This window comes from Macrobrachium nipponense, chromosome 1 (genome assembly GCF_015104395.2).
Source record: "Macrobrachium nipponense isolate FS-2020 chromosome 1, ASM1510439v2, whole genome shotgun sequence".
In the NCBI taxonomy this organism is placed as follows: domain Eukaryota; kingdom Metazoa; phylum Arthropoda; class Malacostraca; order Decapoda; family Palaemonidae; genus Macrobrachium; species Macrobrachium nipponense.
In genome coordinates, this window is record NC_087200.1 from 63847160 (window position 1) to 63870931 (window position 23772).

The 23772-nt window shown below is 40.6% G+C and overlaps 1 protein-coding gene and 1 long non-coding RNA gene across 22 annotated transcripts in view; one reads left to right on the plus strand and one right to left on the minus strand.

The window, feature by feature from the left end:
- Nucleotides 1-23772, minus strand: part of LOC135219359 (trichohyalin-like) — a gene marked incomplete at its 3' end in the record, with an annotated part of 284115 nt that overhangs the window by 95768 nt on the left and 164575 nt on the right. For 17 of the 21 annotated variants that reach the window (XM_064256063.1, XM_064256067.1, XM_064256061.1 and 14 more), the window contains 6 exon segments: nucleotides 456-563; nucleotides 1864-2019; nucleotides 2377-2481; nucleotides 3714-3893; nucleotides 6668-6787; nucleotides 7574-7678. In XM_064256063.1, the coding sequence (XP_064112133.1) occupies nucleotides 456-563; nucleotides 1864-2019; nucleotides 2377-2481; nucleotides 3714-3893; nucleotides 6668-6787; nucleotides 7574-7678 (774 nt within the window). 21 annotated transcript variants of the gene reach the window in all.
- On the plus strand, nucleotides 5132-7660 carry LOC135219362 (uncharacterized). Its single transcript, XR_010315423.1, has 3 exons — nucleotides 5132-5223; nucleotides 5386-5456; nucleotides 7535-7660. It is a non-coding gene; the product is annotated as an uncharacterized LOC135219362 (long non-coding RNA).

Here is a 23772-nt window from a genome sequence, read left to right on the forward strand (position 1 = left end):
TGATCTAGCTTTTCAGTCCACTAATATCATTATTATGTTAGAGAGAAGAGGAGAGGGCAAAGACAGAAAGAGGAGAGAGCCAATAATCATCAGAAAATGTATTCATATACTACGAAGATAATGAGTGCTAAACGCAACTATTCAACCAAGTAAAAGACACAAATGTGAAAGAAATATGTAAGCAAATGGAGTAAAATAACTAGACAGATATTTCAATAAACAGCAGTACAAATCAAAGCAAGAAAATCAGATAATGGCAATACAAGATGCTGGTAAAGGATAAAAAAAATAAGAGGTCGTAGCACTTTTATAAATCAACAGAATGCGAGATGCTCTCTGGAAATCGACATGATGCTGGAATCTTGCAAGGAGAGAAGAGAGAGTGACAGAGAGAGAGAAAGAGAGAGTGAAACTCTCCATCAGCAAAGTGAATTGTATCTCAAGAAAGACTCTACCATCTCTTTGATTCGCTGCTCCTGTCGGGTGACCTTGTCTTGGGCATGTTGGAGGTCCTTTCTCAAGCCACTCAGTTGTTCTTCCCCTCGCGAGGCTTCTTTCCTGGCCTGGAGGAAGAAAAAATAGGATTTGGTCCACGATGAGAAGCGGGACATCTGTCACAAATTATCGAGAGAAGCAAAACATAAGAAAACCTTGCTTGCTGATATGATTTTTCCAGGGACGATCATTTTTAGCAGCAATATCAAAATTTGCACTATAGTTTGGAAAAAATTAAGGGTAGTATTTAACTTTTTAGTTACCATGTCTACCTTGACTTTTTAATTACCACATCTACTTTACAAAGTTACAGTAAAAATTCAACGTTTTTATTGTGATTTTCGTTGGCTTATCAGAATACAAAATTCAAGATAGTTCTGTTCCATATATGCAAACCTCTTGTATATGTGTGTGTGTGTGTTTCATGCTAATGATACGAATAAGACCGAAGCTTAAAAGATGAACAGCTTTCTCTGCTCTAGACAGAATATAGTTATTAAAACGAATTCAACAGCGTAAATGTTGTAGAATGTAGACTACTTTACAGCTTTCTTTTTGAGCTCAACAGATCACTAAAGAGGAAGAAGAATTGAGAAATGTGGGTTAAGTGTGTTAATAATCAAATAAATTACCTTAGATTCAATCTCATACTGAAGGGAGGAAAAATTAGTAGGGCCCTAAATAAGAGCGATACTTCGGAAAGGGATGAACAAGTCCAACAGAAAGATTTATCAGACGGGGTGAAGAATAATGTCACTGAATCAAAACCATCAATTTTCACAAAAAGCTAAATTTCCAGTGTGAACGACTTGGTTTCTCCAAGAAAAGAAAGAAAAAAAAAAAAAAATAAAATAAACCACTAATAGAGCTGAGAGGTTTAATCAAGGCTTAAAAAACAGTTAAAAAACAGTATTTCAGAGAGGACAAATAAAACTTTATCTCGAGGCTACTGAATGAAACTCAACTACAGGATGCACAATTCAGATAAGGAGGAAATGAGGAGAGTTGAATCATTGCAAAAGCATTAGTCGGAGAAGAGGTAAACTAGAAGTCACTGAAAAAGCAAAGGAAGACATTAGGTGAAAGAACAGAACCATGAAAAACACATAGGATGGGGCAGGGAGTAGATGTGGTGACGGCCACAACAGACAGACATTGTTCGTTAACACACAGAGGAGTAAAGCCCTCAGCAGGAAATTTGGCTTGCATGGGTTTAGTAAAATTTTGGATGTAATAAGATCTGTGAGGTTAGTACCATCCTATGTTAAATAAAGTGGTTATTGCACAATTAAAGTAATACATAAGTATAAACATGTAAACTGTATTGTAAGAGAATGAGGTACAGTAATGCTGTTCATTCCAACTTACTACATCTAGCTTATTCCTCGTCTGGTGTAATAACTTTGACTCCTTGGACAACGCTTCCTTAAGTGACAACACTTCCTTCCGTTCACTGGAAACGAGATCCTCCAGTGCATTTATTTGAATCTTGAGGGCTTCTACTTGGGTTTCTAGTGTTGATATCTGCAGGCAAACGAGAACTTTATTAGCTCTACAATAAGGCTCTCAAGTTAAAAGAATTTCAAACTGCATAAAACAATTGACTTCATTTTCAGAAGGTAAAATGGTTAAATAACACAAAATTGATTACTGACTCAGAAACTTATCAAAAGTATGCAAATGGCTTATGAAGGTAATCTGACCACACTTTTCTGACAAGAGTCCGTTTCCAGAGACATCTGACGTAAGTTATGACTCATTTGTTTAAGTTTATTAATAAACATTTCTTACATAAACATAAAGATCTGCTGTTTCTACTACAGACTTTGTTCTCAGCAGCAAAACGCAGCTTTAGACAAAATCTTCGCTTCCCTTCCTCACCTGGCGATCTTTCTGCATCGAGTCCCTGATGATCTTTCGTATCTCCTGTTGTTGTTCAGAGGATTTATATTCATGATTACCAGCCACCTTCATTAGCACTTCCATCTGCCAAAAACAAATGAACTTTGTCATACTAAATCAAAATCAAATAATCAATCTTATAAGGTATATAAAAGAAATATCCTATGAGGGCAACAACATTTTGAAAACAGATGCATTTGAAATTATGAAGCTTTATTATTTGGCATTCAGGCAAACCAGGTCTTTATAAATATAAGGAGTGGAGTACTTCTTGCTCAGATTTTCACATTTTATTTCTGTTTATTAGATGCTGCTTTATCAACATGGCGAAAGGTGTCAAATTTCGTATTTAAAACTGATCTGAAAGAAAGTATCATCCTATATGCACATTTAAGTTAAAATTCTAATATTTCTAAGCTTTTTAATGCCTTTTAAGTAAACCAATCTACATACATTACCAATGTCCATTCTTGTAATGACAGAAATAAAATTTTCAAACTAGTAAAGTAATCGACAGGAAAAAATAAAAGTTACCACATGATGTCAACTAGATACTTGAGGGCAAGACCACCAACTGCACTTTAATGACTCTATCATTCAATGTCATTGTATTTAAAAATTGTATTTAATACTCGGTAAAACTTGAGAATTTCATGGCTGTGGAAAATATTAAGAACTGGTTGGTTATTACAGGGACATATTTGTACATTTATGCAGAGACTGAACCAGACCACTGAGCTGACTATCAGCCCTCATAAAGCTGGCCCAAAACTAGTACGTATCAAACAATGTGTGAACATTGTACCAAATACTCAATAAATATAAAATTTGTTCCTGATTAATTAGAAATTACTAATAATATGTATTTGTTAGTTTTTTTATCTATGAAAAAGTAAAACTGGCACCAAAGGGAATGCAGTGGTTGGGTTATGCTGCATGTGCACACGATTGGTTCAAAAAAATATGAAAACTCTTTGAGAAGTTAAATCCCACAGATACATACTTCATAAACAAGATGAACATAAAATGTGATAAATCTCATGCTTACAAAGTATTAAAGCATAGAATGAAAGTTAATAAATGTGATGAATTCAAGATATTATATTAAGGAACCATTGTCTTAGATTAGCTTTATAATTCTCTTTAAAGTAGGCTCCCCACACTGCCAACTACTGTAAGTGAAGCTTTCCTAGGCAAAGGTTTCCCTAGGCTGCAGACACAGTAGTCACAGCAATCTCCTTAACTTTCCTCCTAGCCTTGATACACTAGTATACAAAACACTTCCTTAATTAAAGCTTGAAGAGGCACAACCTAACCTGGTCATGCAAATTGGTGTTCAGCTCCTTCTCATAGGCAAGGGCATCAGAAAGCTGGGTAACATCCTGCTTTACTTGTCGAAGCTGCTCCGCCTTGGAATGAGCCTCTTCTCTAGCCTTTGTCAAGGCTGCCACTGTATCCTCCAGCTGGCGACCCAGTCTTTCCACACTCTCACTTGTCTAGGAATTCCATGCACTTTGTTGGGTATATGGCTATTATATATACTACATACACTCATACTTGTATACTGATAGGATGAATTTTTAAAGAGACACATAACACATACCAGTATTTCTAGTTATGTACATAAAATGAAACATAGGACCGTAATATAAGTTGGATATGAAAACACATATGAATAAATCACAATCATACACATATCATTCACATACAGTGGACCCCCCGCCCCCCATATTTGCTGGAGATGTGCACCAGGCACCCCACGAATAGCTAGAATACGTGAATACTTAGAACCCCTATAAAAATGCTTAAAACTGTGTATTTTGTTAGTTTGAACTAAAAAAAAATCCACTAAAAATTGCTGGGAGAGAGATAGGAAGACGATGGATTAGCAACTGAGGGCGTGTTACCCCACGCCCTTGGCAGTAGTACACATGGCGTGAAGATCCACATAAGAAATTACCGCATTTCTTGCCCTGCACCCTGGGGCACCGCCGACCAAAGTCAGGCTTCTTAGGCAACTGTGATTTGTGGGTTTGCATATCAAAGAATCCAACAACCCCACAATAAACACAATTATATATATATATATATATATATATATATATAATATATATATATATATATATATATATAACAAGAGTATTTCACAAACATAGAAAAATTCCACCCAGATAGAAAGAAATCAGCAAACAGTCGGGCAGAGAGCGAAGAATACACGTCTTTCGCTGACGACGGCCGAAAGCCTTGTTTGAAAGAGTTCAGCAACAGTGTCCAGGCTACACCTTAAGTAATTCCTATTGTAAGGAACAGAGGGATTGTATCATGTGTAGGAACAATCTCGTTTATGGTATTTCCTAATTGGAATGCTCAACAAGGGGCCGCGCATTGTGGAAAAAGCTTCAAGATGTCAATGGGACCATCAGCGAATATTTTGAGCAGGGACGGTGCTTGTTGATGATCGTAAAAACAGTTGGGTTCGGTGAGACATGAGCGTGCGTGTGCAAATTGACCCAGTGGGTGGACCACGTGTCTTAAAGTGTCACCTGACCGTGATATCACACAAGTGTGCAAAGAACCTTCTGGAAGGATTTAGTGTGCTTGTACACACATCAGAATCGTGAGAAGACTAGCGTATGTGTGTTTGTACACACTTACATCAGAACCGTGAGAAGACTAGCATGTGTGCATTTGTACGTCTATCAGGGTGCATGAAGAACATAATATATTCCGATAGCGAGTGAGTAAGTTGGGCATTCGACGGCAGACTCTTTTAGCAGTTGGCAGTGAAGAAAGCCCAAGGGGAGGCACACAAGATCTACATATAAGGTAAAAAGAATAAACTAGTGTTAGAAGCTACAAGACTGTTGAACACTGAACAATTTACAAGTGCCTGGAGAGAGGCCGAGGTGCAGTGAAAAACATTGAGTTTCTAATCAGTTTCTTTTTCTCCCATGTATACGAGAAACATTTTTTTTTTTTTTTTTACAGTCGACCCCTGATATTCACGGACTCCAGATCAGAGGTCTCACATATTCGCAGATTTCTCTACAGACCTTATAGTATGTATATCCACTGTTTAACGGAAATTTAAATATGTGCAGTGTTTTTCTGAGAAAAATCCACAAATTACTGAATTTTCATATCAATTTCATGATTAAATGCACTTTTTGTGATAAACCTTTAAAAACCAGGCCCATATAAGCATTTTAAGTGGGGTTCTCTTGAGTTTGAACTGATAAAATATGTAGTTTTAAGCATTTTGATAGGGGTTCTAAGTATTTACAGATTCTAGCTATTCGTAGCGGGTCTGGTACGCATCCCTCACGAATAACGGGGGTTCCACTGTATTCCCATTATTTTATGCTCATGCATCTTTATTTTCATTTCTGATGATTTCTTTTCCCTCAGGTGGATTCAACGTCGCCAAACTGGGAATTCTGATTTCTATTGACTGACATGTTCATGTTACTGAATTTGGGGAAAATAGTGATAGCTATGTGAATTAATGACTTAATGTGGGAGTTGGTGTATCAATCGTTTGAAATTACTTTTCTTTGCTAGGAGTGGTTACACTTTGTGCTTGTTTTTTTTATTTGTTTATTTTTTATCATGTTAGTTTTTTTGGGAAATACAGATTCTGTTTTTGTTATCTTGGAGTTTGGGCGTTAAGTCCGGTAAATTTAATAATGACTGAAAGTAGTGGGATACCGGTTGCAGAGATTTTCTGAGGTAGGTGCCAGAAGTTCATTGAGGTCGACGTTACCAAGTCGATTTTTTTTAGACAAGGCCAAAAACAGGCCTTGTAATATATATATATAATCATAAAAAAATTTGTGCACTATTCAAAATCGTCTTGACTGTTTGGCCCCTCCTAATAAAAAATCCTGGCTACACCAATGGCACTGATGCATACACACGCATACACACACACACACACGTTAAATATTAAAAAAGAATATTAGGAATCACCCAGTTTTCATAGCTATATTAAATGGATATTCAGCCCATTTAACAAGTGGATTAAAAATGCAATGCATAAGTTTTTTAAATATTATAAATAAGCCAGAGTATCTGCACTTTTACATATCACTTGAAATTTTTGAGTTTCCTCTAATCCAGTGGAATTTATATACGTTGGAGATGGTTAAAAATGATTTATGAAAGATATTCCTCCACAATTCACTTATAAGAGCAATTTATCTAACCAGCCTCTAAATCGACCTTTCATTTATATTCGGTTCATTCTACTCTTTTGAATGCCATGCCATACTTCCTGAGCCGAAAGAGTCTCCTGAAGATTCAAGTTCTTCCTCTGTGTCTCCGCCACCCGTCGCTCCGCCTCAGCCCTGGCCTCTGTCGCCGCTGTTACCTCCTCTTCCAGCGTCTGCACCTAAAAGCGGAAAAGGAAAACTGTAATTCAGAGCAAATAAGCAAGGCAGCTCTATCCTTGCACATGCACACAAAGATACAGTCCATGGACTCGCAACCCACATGGATTCACTGAAGCATCACTTTCGCTACATTGCTCTTTAAAACCATAACTACACATGAAAGCAATGCATCTCACCAGCCCGGCCATTAATTACGTAATCTATGTAAAGACCTTACACATATATTATGTACAGTGAGTGTGCGTATAATAATTACATAAAGTAAATACCAAGGAATGGAGGCACCTTGAAATGTTTGCAGTTTTTCCAGTCCTAACTTAATTCACTTGGGTTACAAAATCCCATTTCCATTAAAATAAGAGAAATACGTAATGCATCGTAAATATCAATACTAAGAGGATTTAGTAAAAATAGTTATCACAAAACGTGACGATCACGATTTTTCAACGGAAAAATTTCGTCTGAATTGTTTGCCTGTGAAAACAGAGCTTGGAGTAATAAGTCCTCAGTAGAATATACAGAATATGCTATAATATAAGTGAAAAGCTTTAAAATGCTAGGAAAACACGCTTAGAATAAGTATTAGTACGTATACGTAATAATAATAAAATTCGTAACCTATACGTACTTACGACACATGCAAATCGAGGGTTTACTGTCACTGTGTGTGTGTGTGTGTGTGTGTGTGTGTTTGCATATACTCTGTAGATTATATAAGAAAATTGTTCGACAAAAGAAAATTTCAGGTTCAAGAGTGTCCTAAGGATATTCCAAGATGAGCATACCTGTCCCTGCAAAAGTTTCATCGATGTTACCATTTCCTGACACCGCCTATCAGCCTCCTGGACCTGACGCCGAAGGTGGTCTTTCTCTTTGTTGGATCTCTCAGACTGCAAGTGAAAAGATGATCGTGCAGCATTAACAAGGGGATCTGGATTGTAGTTCATTCAAGGCCTTTGATTTCTGGGGAAAAATTTAAGTTGAAGGCACAAGAGGACTGAAGTCCATGAGATTTGGTAAAAGTGATATGTAATGCTAGGTATGCCATGAAGGACGGTACAATAGCCTTATCACAGAATTATATTTCCTCAAAAACAAATCAATAATTGCATCATCTTTATCATAGTAATAGAACTACCCAGGAAGCATTTTCCCCGAGATTTAATAGAGTACCGAGACCTTTCCTTGAAAAAAGCAGGACGCTGTATGTTAAAAACTAACCATAAATTTTTCTTGTTAAAAACTAACCATAAAATTTTCTTTAAGAGTGGGAACATAATCTCATTATGTTCCCACACTTAAATTACTACTGAGATAATAACCCAACCTTAACTAACCTAGGGGCATGGCCAAAAACCAGGGCTGGTGCAATACTAGCATACATCTAACAAATTTTCACCTGGGAAATAGGGCCAATTCAGGATATAAAAAACATTATAAGCATGGACATAAATTTGATTGTTTGTGACAAGGAAAACAAGAAATGAAGGGTTATCATCCCTTCTTTCTAACAAAGTAACAAATCCTTTTATTTCGTTGTGTCTTTCATTACCTAATATCGCTTATATTTTCTCCATGCATTAGTAGTAATGAAAATGAAAATTGGCTTCAAGGCATGACTGAAAATTTAAAATCTCAGACCTTTAGGAAGAACTTTATATACTTGTCATCAAATCCATATAGGAATGGAATGGAATATTTATCACAATTTTTAAAAGTACGTAAATTGTATTTTTCCTAACTATACAAACCTGAGGTCCTTTACTATGGGAGTTACTTAAGGCGTAAGCTGGACACGGCCACTGATATCTTCTAACGAGACGGTTCGGTAGTTAACTAGCAGTCCGGTAGTTTGGAGGCCCTCTCGACCGGACGTAAACATTCCAATTCGCTTTAGGACCAGGTAGCAGATTGAGAGGCGGCATGAGGTAGGCAGTTAGTGTAAAGGACCTGAGGTTTATAGAGTTAGGAAAAATACAATTTACTGTCCAAAACTGTGATTTGTTCCTACATGACATAAAACCCTCAGTCCTTTACTATAAGGAGACTCACTGATTGATGGGAGGAATCTGAGTGAGCCCCTATGAACCGACTGGGGTTCAGCACACCTGAGATTTCCTTTCTGGTCATAAAAGCGAGGAAGGAAATCCAGCCACTGGCATTTGATCAGAGTTAGGAACTGCGAGATCAGAGCCAGTCTTCCAGTTTACTATAAGGGTATGTGTCCTCCTTATGAGAAAGCAATGAACCATAATGATGGAGACAGTAAGGCAAGTACAAGTATTGGGTTTGTCTTATGACAGAGTCCCTCCTCCCTGCCTTGTAAAGGGAAGGGAAGGATGGGGAGGATATTTGCATCTATTAGCCAGTCAAAGAATATAGATAGGTTACTCTATGGAGTGACTTACCTCCATTGAACGCCAGTCACTCCTCAGACATACTTGTTCATACCGAAACACCGAAGTGAGATGCAACCTTATACAGTCAGAGGAACTGGGTAAACTACACAACTTGTTGAGCAGCCACCACTGGTCCCAAGGAAACTGTATCCAAGGATCTGTGGGCAATATCTCAAAGGTAATGAGGTGAAAGTAGTCTGGCATGCCCGGAAACCTGCCTTCAAAACCTGATGAACTGACAGGTTTTTACTGAATGCAAGGGATCTTGTGAGCTCTCAGACGAAGTGTACCAGTGTCGTCTACGCCAGCACCAGAGTCGTCGAACTCAGGCCGGAGATATCGAGTCCTCTTCAGATAGCTATGTAGTGCTCTGATGAGAAAAAGCAGCATCTCATCCGGATCATCACCAACAGTCACTCAGGGAGGGGATGGTGAAAGCATCGAATATAACGTCAGAGACTGATGAATTCTGATTCTTTGCTACACAACCCAAACGAAATGAAGCATAACCAATCCCCATCCCCTTGAGCATTTTACATCAAAGGGAAGGCCAGAAAGTTCACCAACTCTCTTCGCCAATGCCAGGGCTAGCAGGGAAAGGGTCTTGAGGGTCACATACCTCTGATGCTCTGAGGGGCTCGTAAGGTGCACCAGTCAGGCTCTGCAACACGAGTCATGTCCCACTCAGGAGGTCTGAAATCCCTGGGTGGGGAAGACCTTTCGAAGCTCCTCATGACAAATGATATCTCAAAGGAGGAAGAGGAAGAAATATCAATAAGTACCCTTCAGCTTCAAGACTAGACCTAGCAAAGCCCTATAGCCTTTTACAGATGAAACGGAGAGGAGCCTCTCTCTGCGAAGGAAGACGAGGAAATCCACGTCATGCAGATGAATGGCTCCGAATGGAGAGATACCTTGTTTACAATACCAACCACAGAAGATGGCCTATTTTCCCTGGTATAGTGCTGCTGAGGACCATCTGAGGTATCCTCCCATCTCTGTTGCTGCTCGGTGAGTTGGTTGGATAACATCCATCCATGATGGCACAAGGAAGGCTCTGCCTGATGGTACTGTTCTACGTGTCGTTGACACAGAAGGTCATACCAGGGAGGAATCTCTCTGGGTGCCTCACACAGAAGAGCCAGAAGTCAGAATACCAACCGGCCTGTGGCCATTTGGGAGCCACCAGAATCATCTGAAGATTCAAAGTGGTCAAAACACTGATGATCACCAAGCAAATCATGCAGAATGGGGGAAAGGAGTATACCTTAAGGTTGTCCCAAGGGTGTTGGAATGCATGCTCTGCAGCAGCCCATGGGTCCAGTACATTGGAGCAGGTCTCTAGCTTCCTGTTATACCAGCTGGCGAACAGGCCTATGTATGACCAGTCGCCCCCATAGGCTGAACAACCTTTCCGCCACATCTTGGTGTAAGGACCACTCAGTTCCTATCACCTGATTCTGGCGGTTGAGCTTGTCAGCCACGACATTCCTCTTGCCTGGAATGTACCTGGCTAACAGCTCTACCGAATGGGCTATTGCCCACTCATGCACCTGCTTGTTGACATATGCCACTACTGTGGTATTGTCACTTACCAGTACCACAGTGTCCCACCACTTGATCCTGAAACTCTTGGAGGGTCAGGAAGGCTACCTTGAGTTCCAAGATGTTGATGTGAAGGTGCTTGTAATGATGGTTCCACACTTCTGCAGTCAGCAACTCCTCCAAGTGTGCACATCATCCCTCGGTTGATGCATCTGAGAACAGAAGTATGTCCGGAGGGGGAGTGCGAAAATCTACTCCTATTAAGAGGTTCCTGTCGTCGAGCCACAAGTCCAAATCCTCTCTAACCTCCTGCAAGAAAGGGATGAGAGCAGATAGAGGGTCGCAGGACTGAGATCAATACTCCCTCAGTCTCCACTGGAGAGACCGAAGGTGAGGCCGCCCATGAGGGACCAGCTTCTCCAATGATGACAGGTGACCAATCACAACTCAGCATTGCTGAGCAGACTGCTACTGTTGAGACAGGAACAGTCGCAATGCCTCCCTAAACCTGTTGACACAAGAGTCTGAGGGGAAGACTCTTGCTGCCACCATGTCTATCAACATGCCCAGGTACTTCATCCTCTGCCTGGGCTCTAGATCGGACTTCTCAAGATATATCACAATCCCTAGATCACAACAAAACTAGAGGATTCGATCCCTGTCCTGTAGCAATTGCAAGCAGGAGCTTGCCAGGACCAGCCAATCATTGAGATACCTCAATAGACATATCTCGTGTGAATGTGCCTAAGTTGAAACCAGGGTGGACACTTGTGAACACCTGGGAAGCAGTCGAGAGCCTGAGACGAGTGCCCTGAATTGGTACACCTTTTCCCCAAGGACGAAGCAGAGGTACTTGCAGGACAACCGATGGATGGGTGTCTGGAAATACACATCCTTCAAGTCCACTGTAAGCATAAGTTGTTCTCCCTGACGGAGACGAGTAAAGTATGTGCCATTTCCATTTTGAACAGAGTCTGGTGAATGAATCAGTTCAGGGGAGAGAGATCTATGACTGGTCTCCAGCTCCCCAATGTCTTCTCTATAAGAAAGACTCAGCTGTAAGACACTGAGGACCAACCCGACAACTTCTACATCACCCTTGCTCAGCATCTTCTGCACTTCTTGCAATAGTGCTTGGTACTTCAGTGACCCTACAAGGTATGATAGCAGATGGGCCTAGTGGTCGACGTGGAGTGGCAGAGACTTGAAGGGAAGTAGACATCCCTCCTGAAGGACATCTACTACACAGGTCTCCGCTCCGTATCGCTGCCATGTTGCCCAGTAGCTTGATAATCACACTCCAACCAATGCCAGCAGCTGGAGGGGATGCCACCCATAGCGTTTCCCCTTCTTCTTTCCCTTAACCCCGTTTCCAGAAGGCAAGGAGGGCTGAAAGGGAAGTGTCTGCACGCCCTTCAACAGGAGAGAAGAAGGCTGGGTCATTCCATGGCGCCCTTAGAAGAGGCCTTCTTAGGGACCAAGGAAGAGCTAGCTAAACAAGAATGTCTAGCCACAGTGAAGAATGAAGACCCAGAGGTCTTTGGCACTGCCTCATGGACAAGGCGGTCTTTATCGTCATCCTGGCACTTGTCTTCTGCAGCATCTATCTTCTCTCTGTTGAATAAAGATGCAGAACCCAGCAAAGATCAGTTGCAAAGGGCCAATACAAACTCAGGACTGAGAGACCTGGATACCCAAGAGAGAACAGCTTCTCCTCTCTTGAGTACTACCAGGTTTGCCCACAGGTTTGTTGTCTGGTGGGCAAGGTAGGATATAGCCCTACCCCCCGACTGGCACAGTCTCCCGAAGGTTGAGTCTTCTCCTGGGACGATAGCTACAAAAGAAGCAGCACCCTTAGACACCATGAATGACCACCGGTCTAGCCAGGAGACTGCCTGGAGAGCTGCCATGCTGGTAGCCTCCAGGGTCACCACCTCTTGCAGAAAGAGGGATACATTCTCTACAGACTGGAGCCAAGACAAACCAGGTTCGGGTCAACCTGCCTAGTCAGTAAAGACCTCTCTGAGGGCATGTAGAAATGCCTCTGGCAAGGTAGAGGAGGAAGCAGGACTGAAGGGAATTCTCCTGTCCTGAGACAATACAGTTCACTTGGCCCAATGCTCCATCAGGAAGTGCAGACAACGGCAGCCCTGTTGAAACCCTGGTTTCCTTCTAAGGACCCCAGAAAGATTCAAGACGAGAGGGGCAGTCTCCTGAGGAAGAGTCTGTGGTTGCTTCCCCGAGATCATTGTGCTGGTGAATCAGCGCTACGATCTCACGGAAGGTCCTCTGTATCTTGGGGGTTATCCGAGTCTCTAGGAAAATGACCCTCAAGCCCTTCGATAGAACAGTCCTCCCAATCTACTCTCCCTGGAGGGAGAATCTCGTCAGACCCCCTTGATCCTTCCTCAATGATGTGGCCGTACATCCCATGGGTTCCTAAAACCCCTCCAGGAATGTAAGCCCAAGTTGCACCATCTTCACGATGCACCCCATGCCTCTTCGTGGCCGAAACATTGTGTGAAGAGGACAGCACAGGGGACCTGCTCTCAGCTCCTCCTGATGCCTTGTCCCGAGAGACAGTGATATCTTCCCTGGAACCTGATGAAGAGACACGCTTGGCTTTCACATGTGGCACCGGGTCACCAGCATGGCTCTGTCCTTTCTCTCATCCCGTGTCACTGTCACAGTGGTTAGAGGTCTCTCCATCACTGACAAAGGATGTGAACGCCCACTTGGAGGGCTGCGCACTCAGGGAGACTCGCAAACAAGCACCCGACACAGCTCCAGTTCCAGGGGCAGAACCCTTGGAACTAGAGACAGGAGAACAAACCTTGGTATGAACTCTTAGGGCTCCTGTGACACTAGACCCTGGGGACAGAGTCACGGTTCCCACTCCCGAAGGAGCATGCGAGCCAACGAGAGAGCCAACTGCTTCCTTGGGAGAGGATGCAGACCTTTAGAAACCTCATGATGAGACTTCTTAAGGGGCAGAGAAGCTACCTTCCTCTTCTTAGGCTGAGAAGCCTTTGAAAAGGGAGGCGATGAGGTGGCAGATGACAACGATGAAGACAAAGACAAAGACAAAGACGCCTTACGAGACCTCTTCCTCCTCGACTTCTTCTTTGCCAACTTCCACAGGAAAGTTGTCAAGGGCCCCCAAGGGGCACCAAATGACTTGGCAAGTCCAAGAGAAGGAGCAGGAGCAGGGGCCCAAGAACAGCAACAGGAACAGCAGGCAGTTTCACCTCTGACACCACCAGGGGTGACAGAGGAGGGGTAGGAACCACAGGAACAGGCATGGGTGCCACACCAAAATTAGGAGGAGGTGGCACTGAAGTCATGGGCGCTGGAGATGGTGAGCTGGGAAATGGCAGACATGCCCAACTCCACCATAGGGGTCACATTGGTTGGATGGTGAGTGAAAACCAGGTGGGGCTCAAGACCTAAACTACATGTAGCCATCGTAGATGTAGTGGAGGTGACTACAGCATGAGTTACCGCAGTGCTGGCACTAGTACTATTCAGATGTGCCAGCAATGCATCCACAGACGGAAGCCTCATCAGGCCCAGCAAAGCCCACACCTGATCCAATCCTAACACCTCACCTGCAGAAGACAAAGTCGGGTTAATGGGAGGGATACTCCTTCGCCTTGGAGTGAGGTGAGACCCCCTGAGGAGAGTTGCCCTTGTCCACAGCTGCCCCCTTCTTCCTCCTCCGACGAGTCGGAAGAGGAGGATGTAGCAGAGGCGTCCCACATAGGGGAGGCAGAGAGTACGGAAAAATAGCCGGGACAGAGTTACGAAGACAACGGATTAGCTACCAAGGGCGGGGTTGGTGGTGTGCTACCCTCAACCACAGGCAAAGGCATCTTCTTATGGTACCACCTCCTCCCAGCAAACTTCCCCCACTGTGCTGTAGACCCATCACAACACTGAGCACAACGATTATTCATATCACAATCACGCCCTCAGCAGGAGGAACACAGGATGTGAAGATTAACATCCACAGAAGAGCGGAAGCTACCACACTTCCTACCCTGCACTCTGGGGCACTGCCGACTGGGGACAAACTTTAGTGATTGTGATTCTTGGGTTTGCATTTCAATAAAAATATTGCAGTCAAACTACTCACAAATAACAAAACCATACACATATAAACACAGAACAAGGAAAGATCCCACTGGGATTGAAAAAAAAACAGCTTGAAAATGGTCAGACAGAGAACGAAGATGCACGTCTCGATAGCTGAAAGGAAATTGGAATGTTTATGTCAGATTGGGAGGGCCTCCCAACTACCAGACCAGTAGTTAACTACCCAACCGCATTGTTTAAAGATTCCAGCGGCTGTGTCCAGGCTATGCCATAAGTAATACCTACAGTAAAGGACTGAGAGCTTGCATATTGTGTAGGAGCAAATAGAGTTTAGGCCAAAGGCCAAGCACTGGGACCTTTAAGGTCATTCAGTGCTGAGGGGGAAATTGAGAGGAAAAAGGTGAATGGTGTTAAACCCACGAGATTTCACTTGGTAAATGCTACGATATGCAAAGGGTGTGAAAGTGTAGGAATAAATGTATTGTAATAAATCTTTGCCAAAAACAAAAACTAAGGTAAGAGAGGAGGATTACAATCATCAACAGTTTGGAAGGGTTAACGAAATGAGGCTTATAGCAGGCTGGAAAAGGGAAATACCCCAACCTTCAAAACATAATTTTCACACTACCTGTCCTAGGTTTATTACAATTTTCAAAATCTAAAGATGAATTACAGTATATATGCAGTGGTCCCACCATATTCGCGGGGGATGTGTTCCAGAAATCCCCCGTGAATAGTTAGAACTGGCGAATACTTAGAACCCACCTCTAAAAATGCTTATAACTGCATATTTTGAACATCTAAGCACCAAAGAATCCTTAAAAATACCATCCTACATAAATATACACTAAAATATCATCTTATTACAGTACATATCAATCTTTGAAATATCATTAGTACTATTTCAAAGTAAATCTTACATTTTATGGTTAAAAATATACATACATATTGTATGACTTAGTTACCTACTTGTGAAAATATTAAATCCAGTCACCCGCCCTTCCCCGTAAGTATTCAGTCATGCATGTTTTCTTTCATACAGTTACTATTCAAGCCATCCGGTTTTCTATTTATAAGGGAAACAATTGTATGTAAAATCACATGAGAGAGAGAGAGAGAGAGAGAGAGAGAGAGAGAGAGAGAGAGAGCAAATATACATATGAACACTAAACAGATTTATATACTATAGTAGATTCACATCAACCGTGCATTTGATGTCTAGGCCAGTCCCTTATGAGGCTCCTAATTGGCTGTTGATAAGCCACACACAGGGCTGGAAACTCTCAGTCTCTCTCAAAAGTTCACATAGGCAGGATGTATGTTATACCTCTCCTCAGGGATACTTTTGAAAGATGTATCTCTAAAAGAGAGGTGAAACATACACCCTGCCTATGTGAACTCTCACGAGAGACTGACAGTTTCCAGTCCAGTGATTGGCTTATCAACAGCTAATCAGGAGCGTCGTAAGGGACTGTCCTAGACATCAGATGCATGGTTGATGTGAATCTACTATAGTACAGTAAGTTCCAGAAGCGAAGCGACAAATCTCAGAAGTGATCATTCTTCTTTAGAAACACTCGTGGGGTTGCCATACGATCCGGAGTGTGAATATGCTTGGCGAGCATTATTTTAATTCAAGTATCCCCTGTTATGCTCTCTCTCTCTCTCTCTCTCCTCTCTCTCTCTCTCTCTCTCCGTCTCTCTCTCTCTCTCATAGGCCTTTTTTATCTAGTCAGGAATAACCAGAGGTCTGTGTGTGTGTGTATGTGTGTGTATATATATATATATATATATATATATATATATATATATATATATATATATATATATATATAGTATATATATATATCCCAAAAATCTCATAAATTCTGTTATACTATAATGCTTGACTGGATTGAACTGATTACTGGTTGTCCGTGGAAATATGAATTTGGGTGATATCACTCCCTTATGAAACACCCACTTACGCAAATTCAGTCTTAAATTTCACGGTTGGGATATGATTCGAAGATTTGAGGTAAAAGGTTGAAGTGAAAAAGGTGGAGTTAGTATTGTGAGTAGAGGTAGAAGTAGAGGCGGGGAGGGGTGGCTGGGATCTGTCATCTCCCTACTTGACCAGGTGGTGATTTTACTGGTGTTCTGGTTGCTTGCGACCGTCTTTCTTGTTTTTTATATAGGGAGTCTGTTTCCCAGGTGCAAGGACAGGTCCTGGTGTCGGTCCTGATGGTTCTATCTTTGCCTAAATAATAGACAGTGGCCCTGCATTGTAAGCCTTGCTATGACCGGAATTAGGCCTAGTCACCTGAAGGTAGCAGCAGCAGTTAGAGCCTTTCTCGAAGATGGTGTTTTATGCTCGGTCCTAGATGCTAGAATCAGAACTACCAACCACACCCAACTTCTCTATTTAATCTAGGTGCATTCATGGTTAATTATGTTTAATGTCGCGGAGATTTTCCGTTTACATTCTATTGATACTTGCATGGTTTTATGCATCTTCGCTAAAATAATTGATAATACACTTTGATATTAAATATTTGTTTCCACATTGCTCGAAATATACATTGGTAATGTTGGTAATCCTGTGTTGAACGAGAATTTCAAATTGTTTCGTTTCTATAGTTTGAAGTAATTACTATATTTTAAAATAATTACTACTATCGTAATTTTTTCTTATGAATGTTATAAAAATCATAGATTTGATATTTGTGCATCATATGTTAAGCTTTATTTCTCAGCTACGAGTTGTAGTTGCCAGTTAGTGAATTTCGAACGAAATCCTCTGAAATTTGTCGCTTCACTTCTGGAACTTACTGTACAACATATGTGAACATTAAAAAAAAATATATACTATGTAAATAGGGTACTCACCAGTGATGGATGTTGATTAAAGATGATGATGATGAATTAGCTGTGCAGTCCAATGAATGACGATGAAAATAGACAGCACAGCTAAGCAGGAGTGTTACATCTCTTCTGATGGTGTTTTGGGAGGGCACTGACTCAAGTGATTTGGAAGGCAATTCTTTAGGTGATTCAAAGGCACTATTTTAGGCTATTGGGAGGCACTACTTCATGATTATTGGCAGCTGCTGTCATTGCTTCTTCATGGTGGTGAGGGCTTGATTATATCAGGCCCCAATGCCATATCAAGGATATTTGGAAACTTATGGGAGTGTTTCCTAGTAAGGATCCTCCTGGGCATCGTTGATCATTCTCCTCCTGCTCCTGTTCCTCTCCAAAACCTGGAGTGTTTTCTTCCTTGCTGGCAGACTTTGTCAGGTCTTCCAAATCCTGGTCTGTCAGAAGGTCAGAGTGATCATCAATGAAGGTCCTGACTTTATCCTCGGTGATATCCTCAAAGCCTTCACCACCAAGAATTCTCACCAACTCGACCGCCTTACTAATGGCCGAATGCTGGATTTCCTCAGGAGAGAACCCATATAATTATGGACACAATCCGGCCACAACTTATTCCAGTGTGCATTCAGGGTCTCCTTCTTCATTTCCTTCAGTGACTGGTCGATGACAGACAGACATGAGGTAATCATGAATTTGTGCCAATAGTCTTTCAGTGTAAATTCACTGTCATTGTCCATTGCATCAAGGTTGCAATATCCAAGTTGCCCAGGTATTGCCTAACATGAGGAATGAAGCTTTGGTGGAACCAGTACATACTCTGTAAGGACTTTGGTGATCCAGGCCTTGGGATTATGCATCTAGTAGACGGGCAGCAATGCCGTGTTCTTATTCTTGAGTGCCGTGGGGTTTGCAACCTTGTAAATGAAGTCATATTTGAATATAAAGCCAGCCACATTCCCACACATCAGGAGGGTAACTGTCCTTCTGTGCCTTGAATCTGGGGCTTTAGCTTCGGCCTTCATTAAGTATGTCAAGGAAGGTATCATTTTCCAGAACAGGCCAGTCTCATCCATATTGACCACCTGTTCTGGGCGGTATCCTTTCTCCTGTAGAATCTTCTTGAAGGTTTCGGGATATTTCATGGCCACCTCTTTGTCAGCTGATGCTGCTTCCCCATGTAGGGAAACAGACTGTAGGTGGAACCTCTTCTGGAAACAATGAAACCATCCTTTGCTTGTCTGAAAACCTTGGGGGGCTGACTATGGTCCCGGTTGTGGCTCTTCCTCTTCATCATCTTCTTCAGGTGCAGGTTCATCAGAGCCGAAGAATTCTAATTCCCCTGCTTCATCGCCCTACTTTGCCTCTAGATCGCTGCCTTCCTCTTCATTGCCACCTTCCATAGCAGTTGATAGTTGCTGGTAGAACTGTTGCATTTTCCCACTATGATGTTGGCATCAAGGGGCACATTCTTCTTATGGCAGTCCTTGATCCAGTACACGAGTGCAGATTCCATCCGTACCATTATTTTATCTCGCACTGTCAACACTGCTTTACCTGTACTAAAGTAGGTCATGCTTACACTTTTTCTGACTTCACTTTCTTTTTTCTTAATGTATCTCTCATTCACATTAAAATGGCAGCCAACTGTGGCAAAACTTTTGCCTTCTTTCAACATAATATATCGAGAACTTTCACCTTCTTGTTGAGCTTCATGACAGCCTTGTTTCTTTTGGGCTCTTTGCCAGAAGCCTTAGAAGGAGCAGGGCACTTGTTAGGAGCCATTTTGGGCATGATTCACACGGATATTTGCGGATACATAAAACAGCTTCACAATTACATCCGCATATATCAGTAACTCTTTATTTAGTGAGGCTGATCAAGGAGAGATGTGCTATACCCACTAATTCATCTTCATGAGAGGGGACTCGGATTTCAACCAATTAACGCCAAGTGTACATCCAATGAGGGAAAAGTAAAATGAATGATGCTCCTGGATTGGCTGCATTACAGACGACAGCCAATAGCGTGTTGAGTATCATTTCATCTGGGTATTGCTCTAAGAAGGCGTCACGGCGTCATAAGATTTGTTTATCTGCAGAAAGTTGGCTTAAGTGAACCATCTCTTAAGAAAAACAAATTATGTTATTGAAATTTTCCTGTGTTTAAATTAATGTTTTACAGAACTGTAATAGTATTTGAAAATTAATAAGTCTTTTTTCATCATACAAAATTATTTAAGTAACAAAAATATACTTAGTATGCACGCATTAAAATACTGCACACCGCACAAAAACATATGTAGTACCCTGCTATTACCATTGTCTTATGTATTTTAGAAATTCTGTGCATACTTATAGTATCATCCTAAAACACTTTATGTATGTATGTTTATATTTAGAAATCATCTTAAAACAAGACATTTCATAAAATGTACAGTGCGTATGCACAGAACATCAATGCAGAATTTATGCCCAATTGACACAACGCAGTTCTATGCTCTATTGTTTATGCGTGTTTTGCATGTGTGGTACGGCATATACTACGGACTAAGAATATTCTTTAAAATCTCCTCTAAACGTTCGGCTTCTCCTAAGGCTTCTGGAAGAGCCTAAGCATTAAAGGCCCTTACAGTTAATGACAGATGAGGAGAAAATAGACATGATTGATATGTTGAGAGAGGGCAAAAATCATGGAGAAGTAGCAGGCCATTACTACGTGACTGGAAGTGCAGTCGCCTGCATTGAGAATGTGTATGAACAAGATAAAATACTCGGAGTGGTCATTCTGGGAGAAGAACTCGCCCCCCTCTTTACTACTATCCCACCAATGGACGAGGACTTTGAGGAATTTCGTGGTCTGTATAATTTGATCAAGGAAGTCAGGCAGATACAGACAATGGTCAAGGCATGGATAAGAATGAAGAAAAAGACACAAATTATATCAATAGTACTGTTAGTGAACTATAATACAGCCCTATCATAACACCTTCGTGAGAATGTGCAAGTACCGCCACATAATGCAGCCTCCTGAAATCCCTGATGAGGTGCCTCCTGAAGAAGGTGAAGAGGCACCCTCAGAGATGTAACTCCTCTACTTTGCTACGCAGTCTATATCTTCATCATCATTCATCAGACTGCACAACTAATATCATCATCATCTATAATCAACATCCATCACCAGGAAGTACCCATATGATTTATCCCTCCCTTATGGACGGATTGATCCTCGGGAGTAGTAATAACAGGTTTGGGGTGGTGGACGGATTGATCCTGTAGATAAACAATATTAAAGGCCATCGATTTGGAAAGAATTGGGCGAGAAAGGGGTGCCAATACTTTTATAGCCCATACATTCACTTATGGCAACTTTTATACTGACTAAGATCATGAGTGTGGGCGTCTCAGGGCCTCAGTAGTGTTTGTGACTTGAAGGGGGAATGTTCTGTGTCTCTTGAAGGGGGAATGTTCTATGTCTCTCTCACATAACGTCTTTTTGTAAATTTGCTCGTAAATATACCAAGGGGTTGCTGTTGATTTTTGTTCTTGTCTTTTATGATAATTTATCGGTCGTAAATGTAATTTTACAAAGAAATATTAGAAAAAAACATGTACAAAAGTAAAAAAAAGGTTACTGAATCTTCGTTCTCGGTAAATTTACATAAATATTTTTCAACAAATATGCTAACAATTTGTTACTGCTTTTATCTCGTATCTGTTTTGGTATTGTGTCAGCTGTAATTATAATTTTACAAAATAAAATAAATTAGTTATCAGAAAAAACATATAGGTTGGTAAAATTTATGATTGTCTTGTAAAAGAGGACCCACAAGGATTTACAAATAAGTCATTTTCAACTTTTCGTGGAAGGTAGGGAAAATTTTTAGAATTTTTTATTCTTTCACCATGTACATTTGCATACCTTCCTCTTTCCATTGATATGTTTTTTTCGTAAATTGGCCGACCTCAAAGTTTACCTGCCCTGAGGAGCTGTATATCAATATATTTACCCATTCGGTAAGGGTTAATATCATTATTATAATATTTAATGTCACATATTATATAGTAAATAATATGAAAATACAGAACATCGCTGTGCAAAAAAATTTACATCCACGAATAGCGAGGGACCCGCGAATAATTTTATAGATACGTTCCACAGAAAAACCCACAAATGAGTGAGTCCCAACGAATAATTTTTAGATGGTAGGTTCCACAGAAAAATCTACGAATAGGCGAGTCCTTGAATCCCAAGAACGTGAATACAGGGGGTCCACTGTACATTTTTTGGAATGACCTATGACCTTTAAAATACGTGATAGTAAAATTTTGGGGGTTGAAAAATCACCAACCCCATGGTACCTAACTGTACAGTCAACCCTCTGTATGCGTGTTCTCGAGATTCACAAAATCCCCTATTTACGGATTTTTGTGTGGGACCCATCTCAAAATTATTCAAGGGAGGACTTGCTCATTCAGGGGTTTTTCCGTTAATAAATATTCACTAATTAGTGTATTTTGATGTTATTTTTATGACTAAATACATTTTTATGATACAAAAATGATTTAGTAATTTTGAAATATTGATAGTGATTAATATTGTACTCTTAATAAGTTTAATAAGATTAAATATCAAATAATAGAGATAATTCTCTCTCTCTCTCTCTCTCTTTGAGGTGCATGTTTTTTTAAGATAAATGATTTAATATTTTTCAAATAGTATTAATGTAAACAGCAATACATAACATCAATTCATTAAAGAAAATACTAAGATTTCAGTTTATTAATAAAAAAAAATTATGTAAGAGTGAAAGAAAACCCAGTCTTTTAGCAGAAAGACTTGAAGAGAGGGGTGAGGGTTATTTTAGTGAGTCTAATAATTTCTGCCATCTAAGGGTCAAAAGATATATGCTACCGAAATCTCTCTCTCTCTCTCTCTCTCTCTCTCTCTCTCTCTCTCTCTCTCTCTCTCTCTCTCTCTCAGGGAAAGTATCTCTTCAACCAAATGGTATTAACATATTTATCCGTTGATAAATAGATCACTAACTAATTAGTGAATTTTTGTTATTTTCACGACTAAATATATTATCATGATAAAAAAATATTTACTAATTTTCAAATATTAATATTGATTAATACTGTATAAGTTTAATAAGATTAAATAATATTAAATAATGAAATAATAATTCTCTGTGTGTGTGTGTGTGTGTGTGTGTGTGTGTGTGTGTGTGTGTGTGTGTGTGTGTGTGCCAAAGGGTGAAATGAGAAATGGATTGATAGATAGACAAATAGGGTGGAATGAAAAATGAATTGATAGATAAATAGATACTAAGTTCAGTCTTCTCTCTCTCTCTCTCTCTCTCTCTCTCTCTCTCTCTCTCTCTCTCTCTCTCTCTCTCTCTGGAAAAGATATATATATAGGGGAGGGGAAGTGTTGTCTATAGAGTTTCAATTCAATCTTTTGGTATCGTCAGAAGTTGTTATCTCTCTCTCTCTCTCTCTCTCTCTCTCTCTCTCTCTCTCTCTCTCTTCTTTCTCTCTCTCTCTCATCTCTCTGTATTATTGGCTGAATGTATATATTTCTAATGGTAAAATGTTTAAGATGACTTTGAAATGATATTAATAATAGAATAATAATTTAAGGTAATATTTGATGTAGGATGATAATTCTAAGTATAGTACATTTGGCATTTGAACTTTCAAGATATGCAGTTATAAGCATTTTTTTTTTTATAGGGGTTCTAAGTCTGGGCGGATTCTAGCTATTCGGGGGGAGGGGGGTCTGGTATGCATCCCCCGCAAATACGGGGGCTTCACTGTAATTTTTTTCAAACAGACAGAAAAATTAGAATCTGGCTTTTAAATTGTCTTTGACAATGATTTGTGGTAAAAATATTTTTTTGAAAACCTATCAATAACCATCAAGGAAACTCCAATGTTGATATTTGAATTAATAGCGAGCTTGAAAAACGGGTGGTCAAAAATATTTATGAAAAATAGTTCACTCCTCAAAAAGCCTCCCTACCAAATTTCAACCAGGGAAGATTAGCTGTTCTTTTAATCTATGAAGTTTAAAGTGAATATACACGT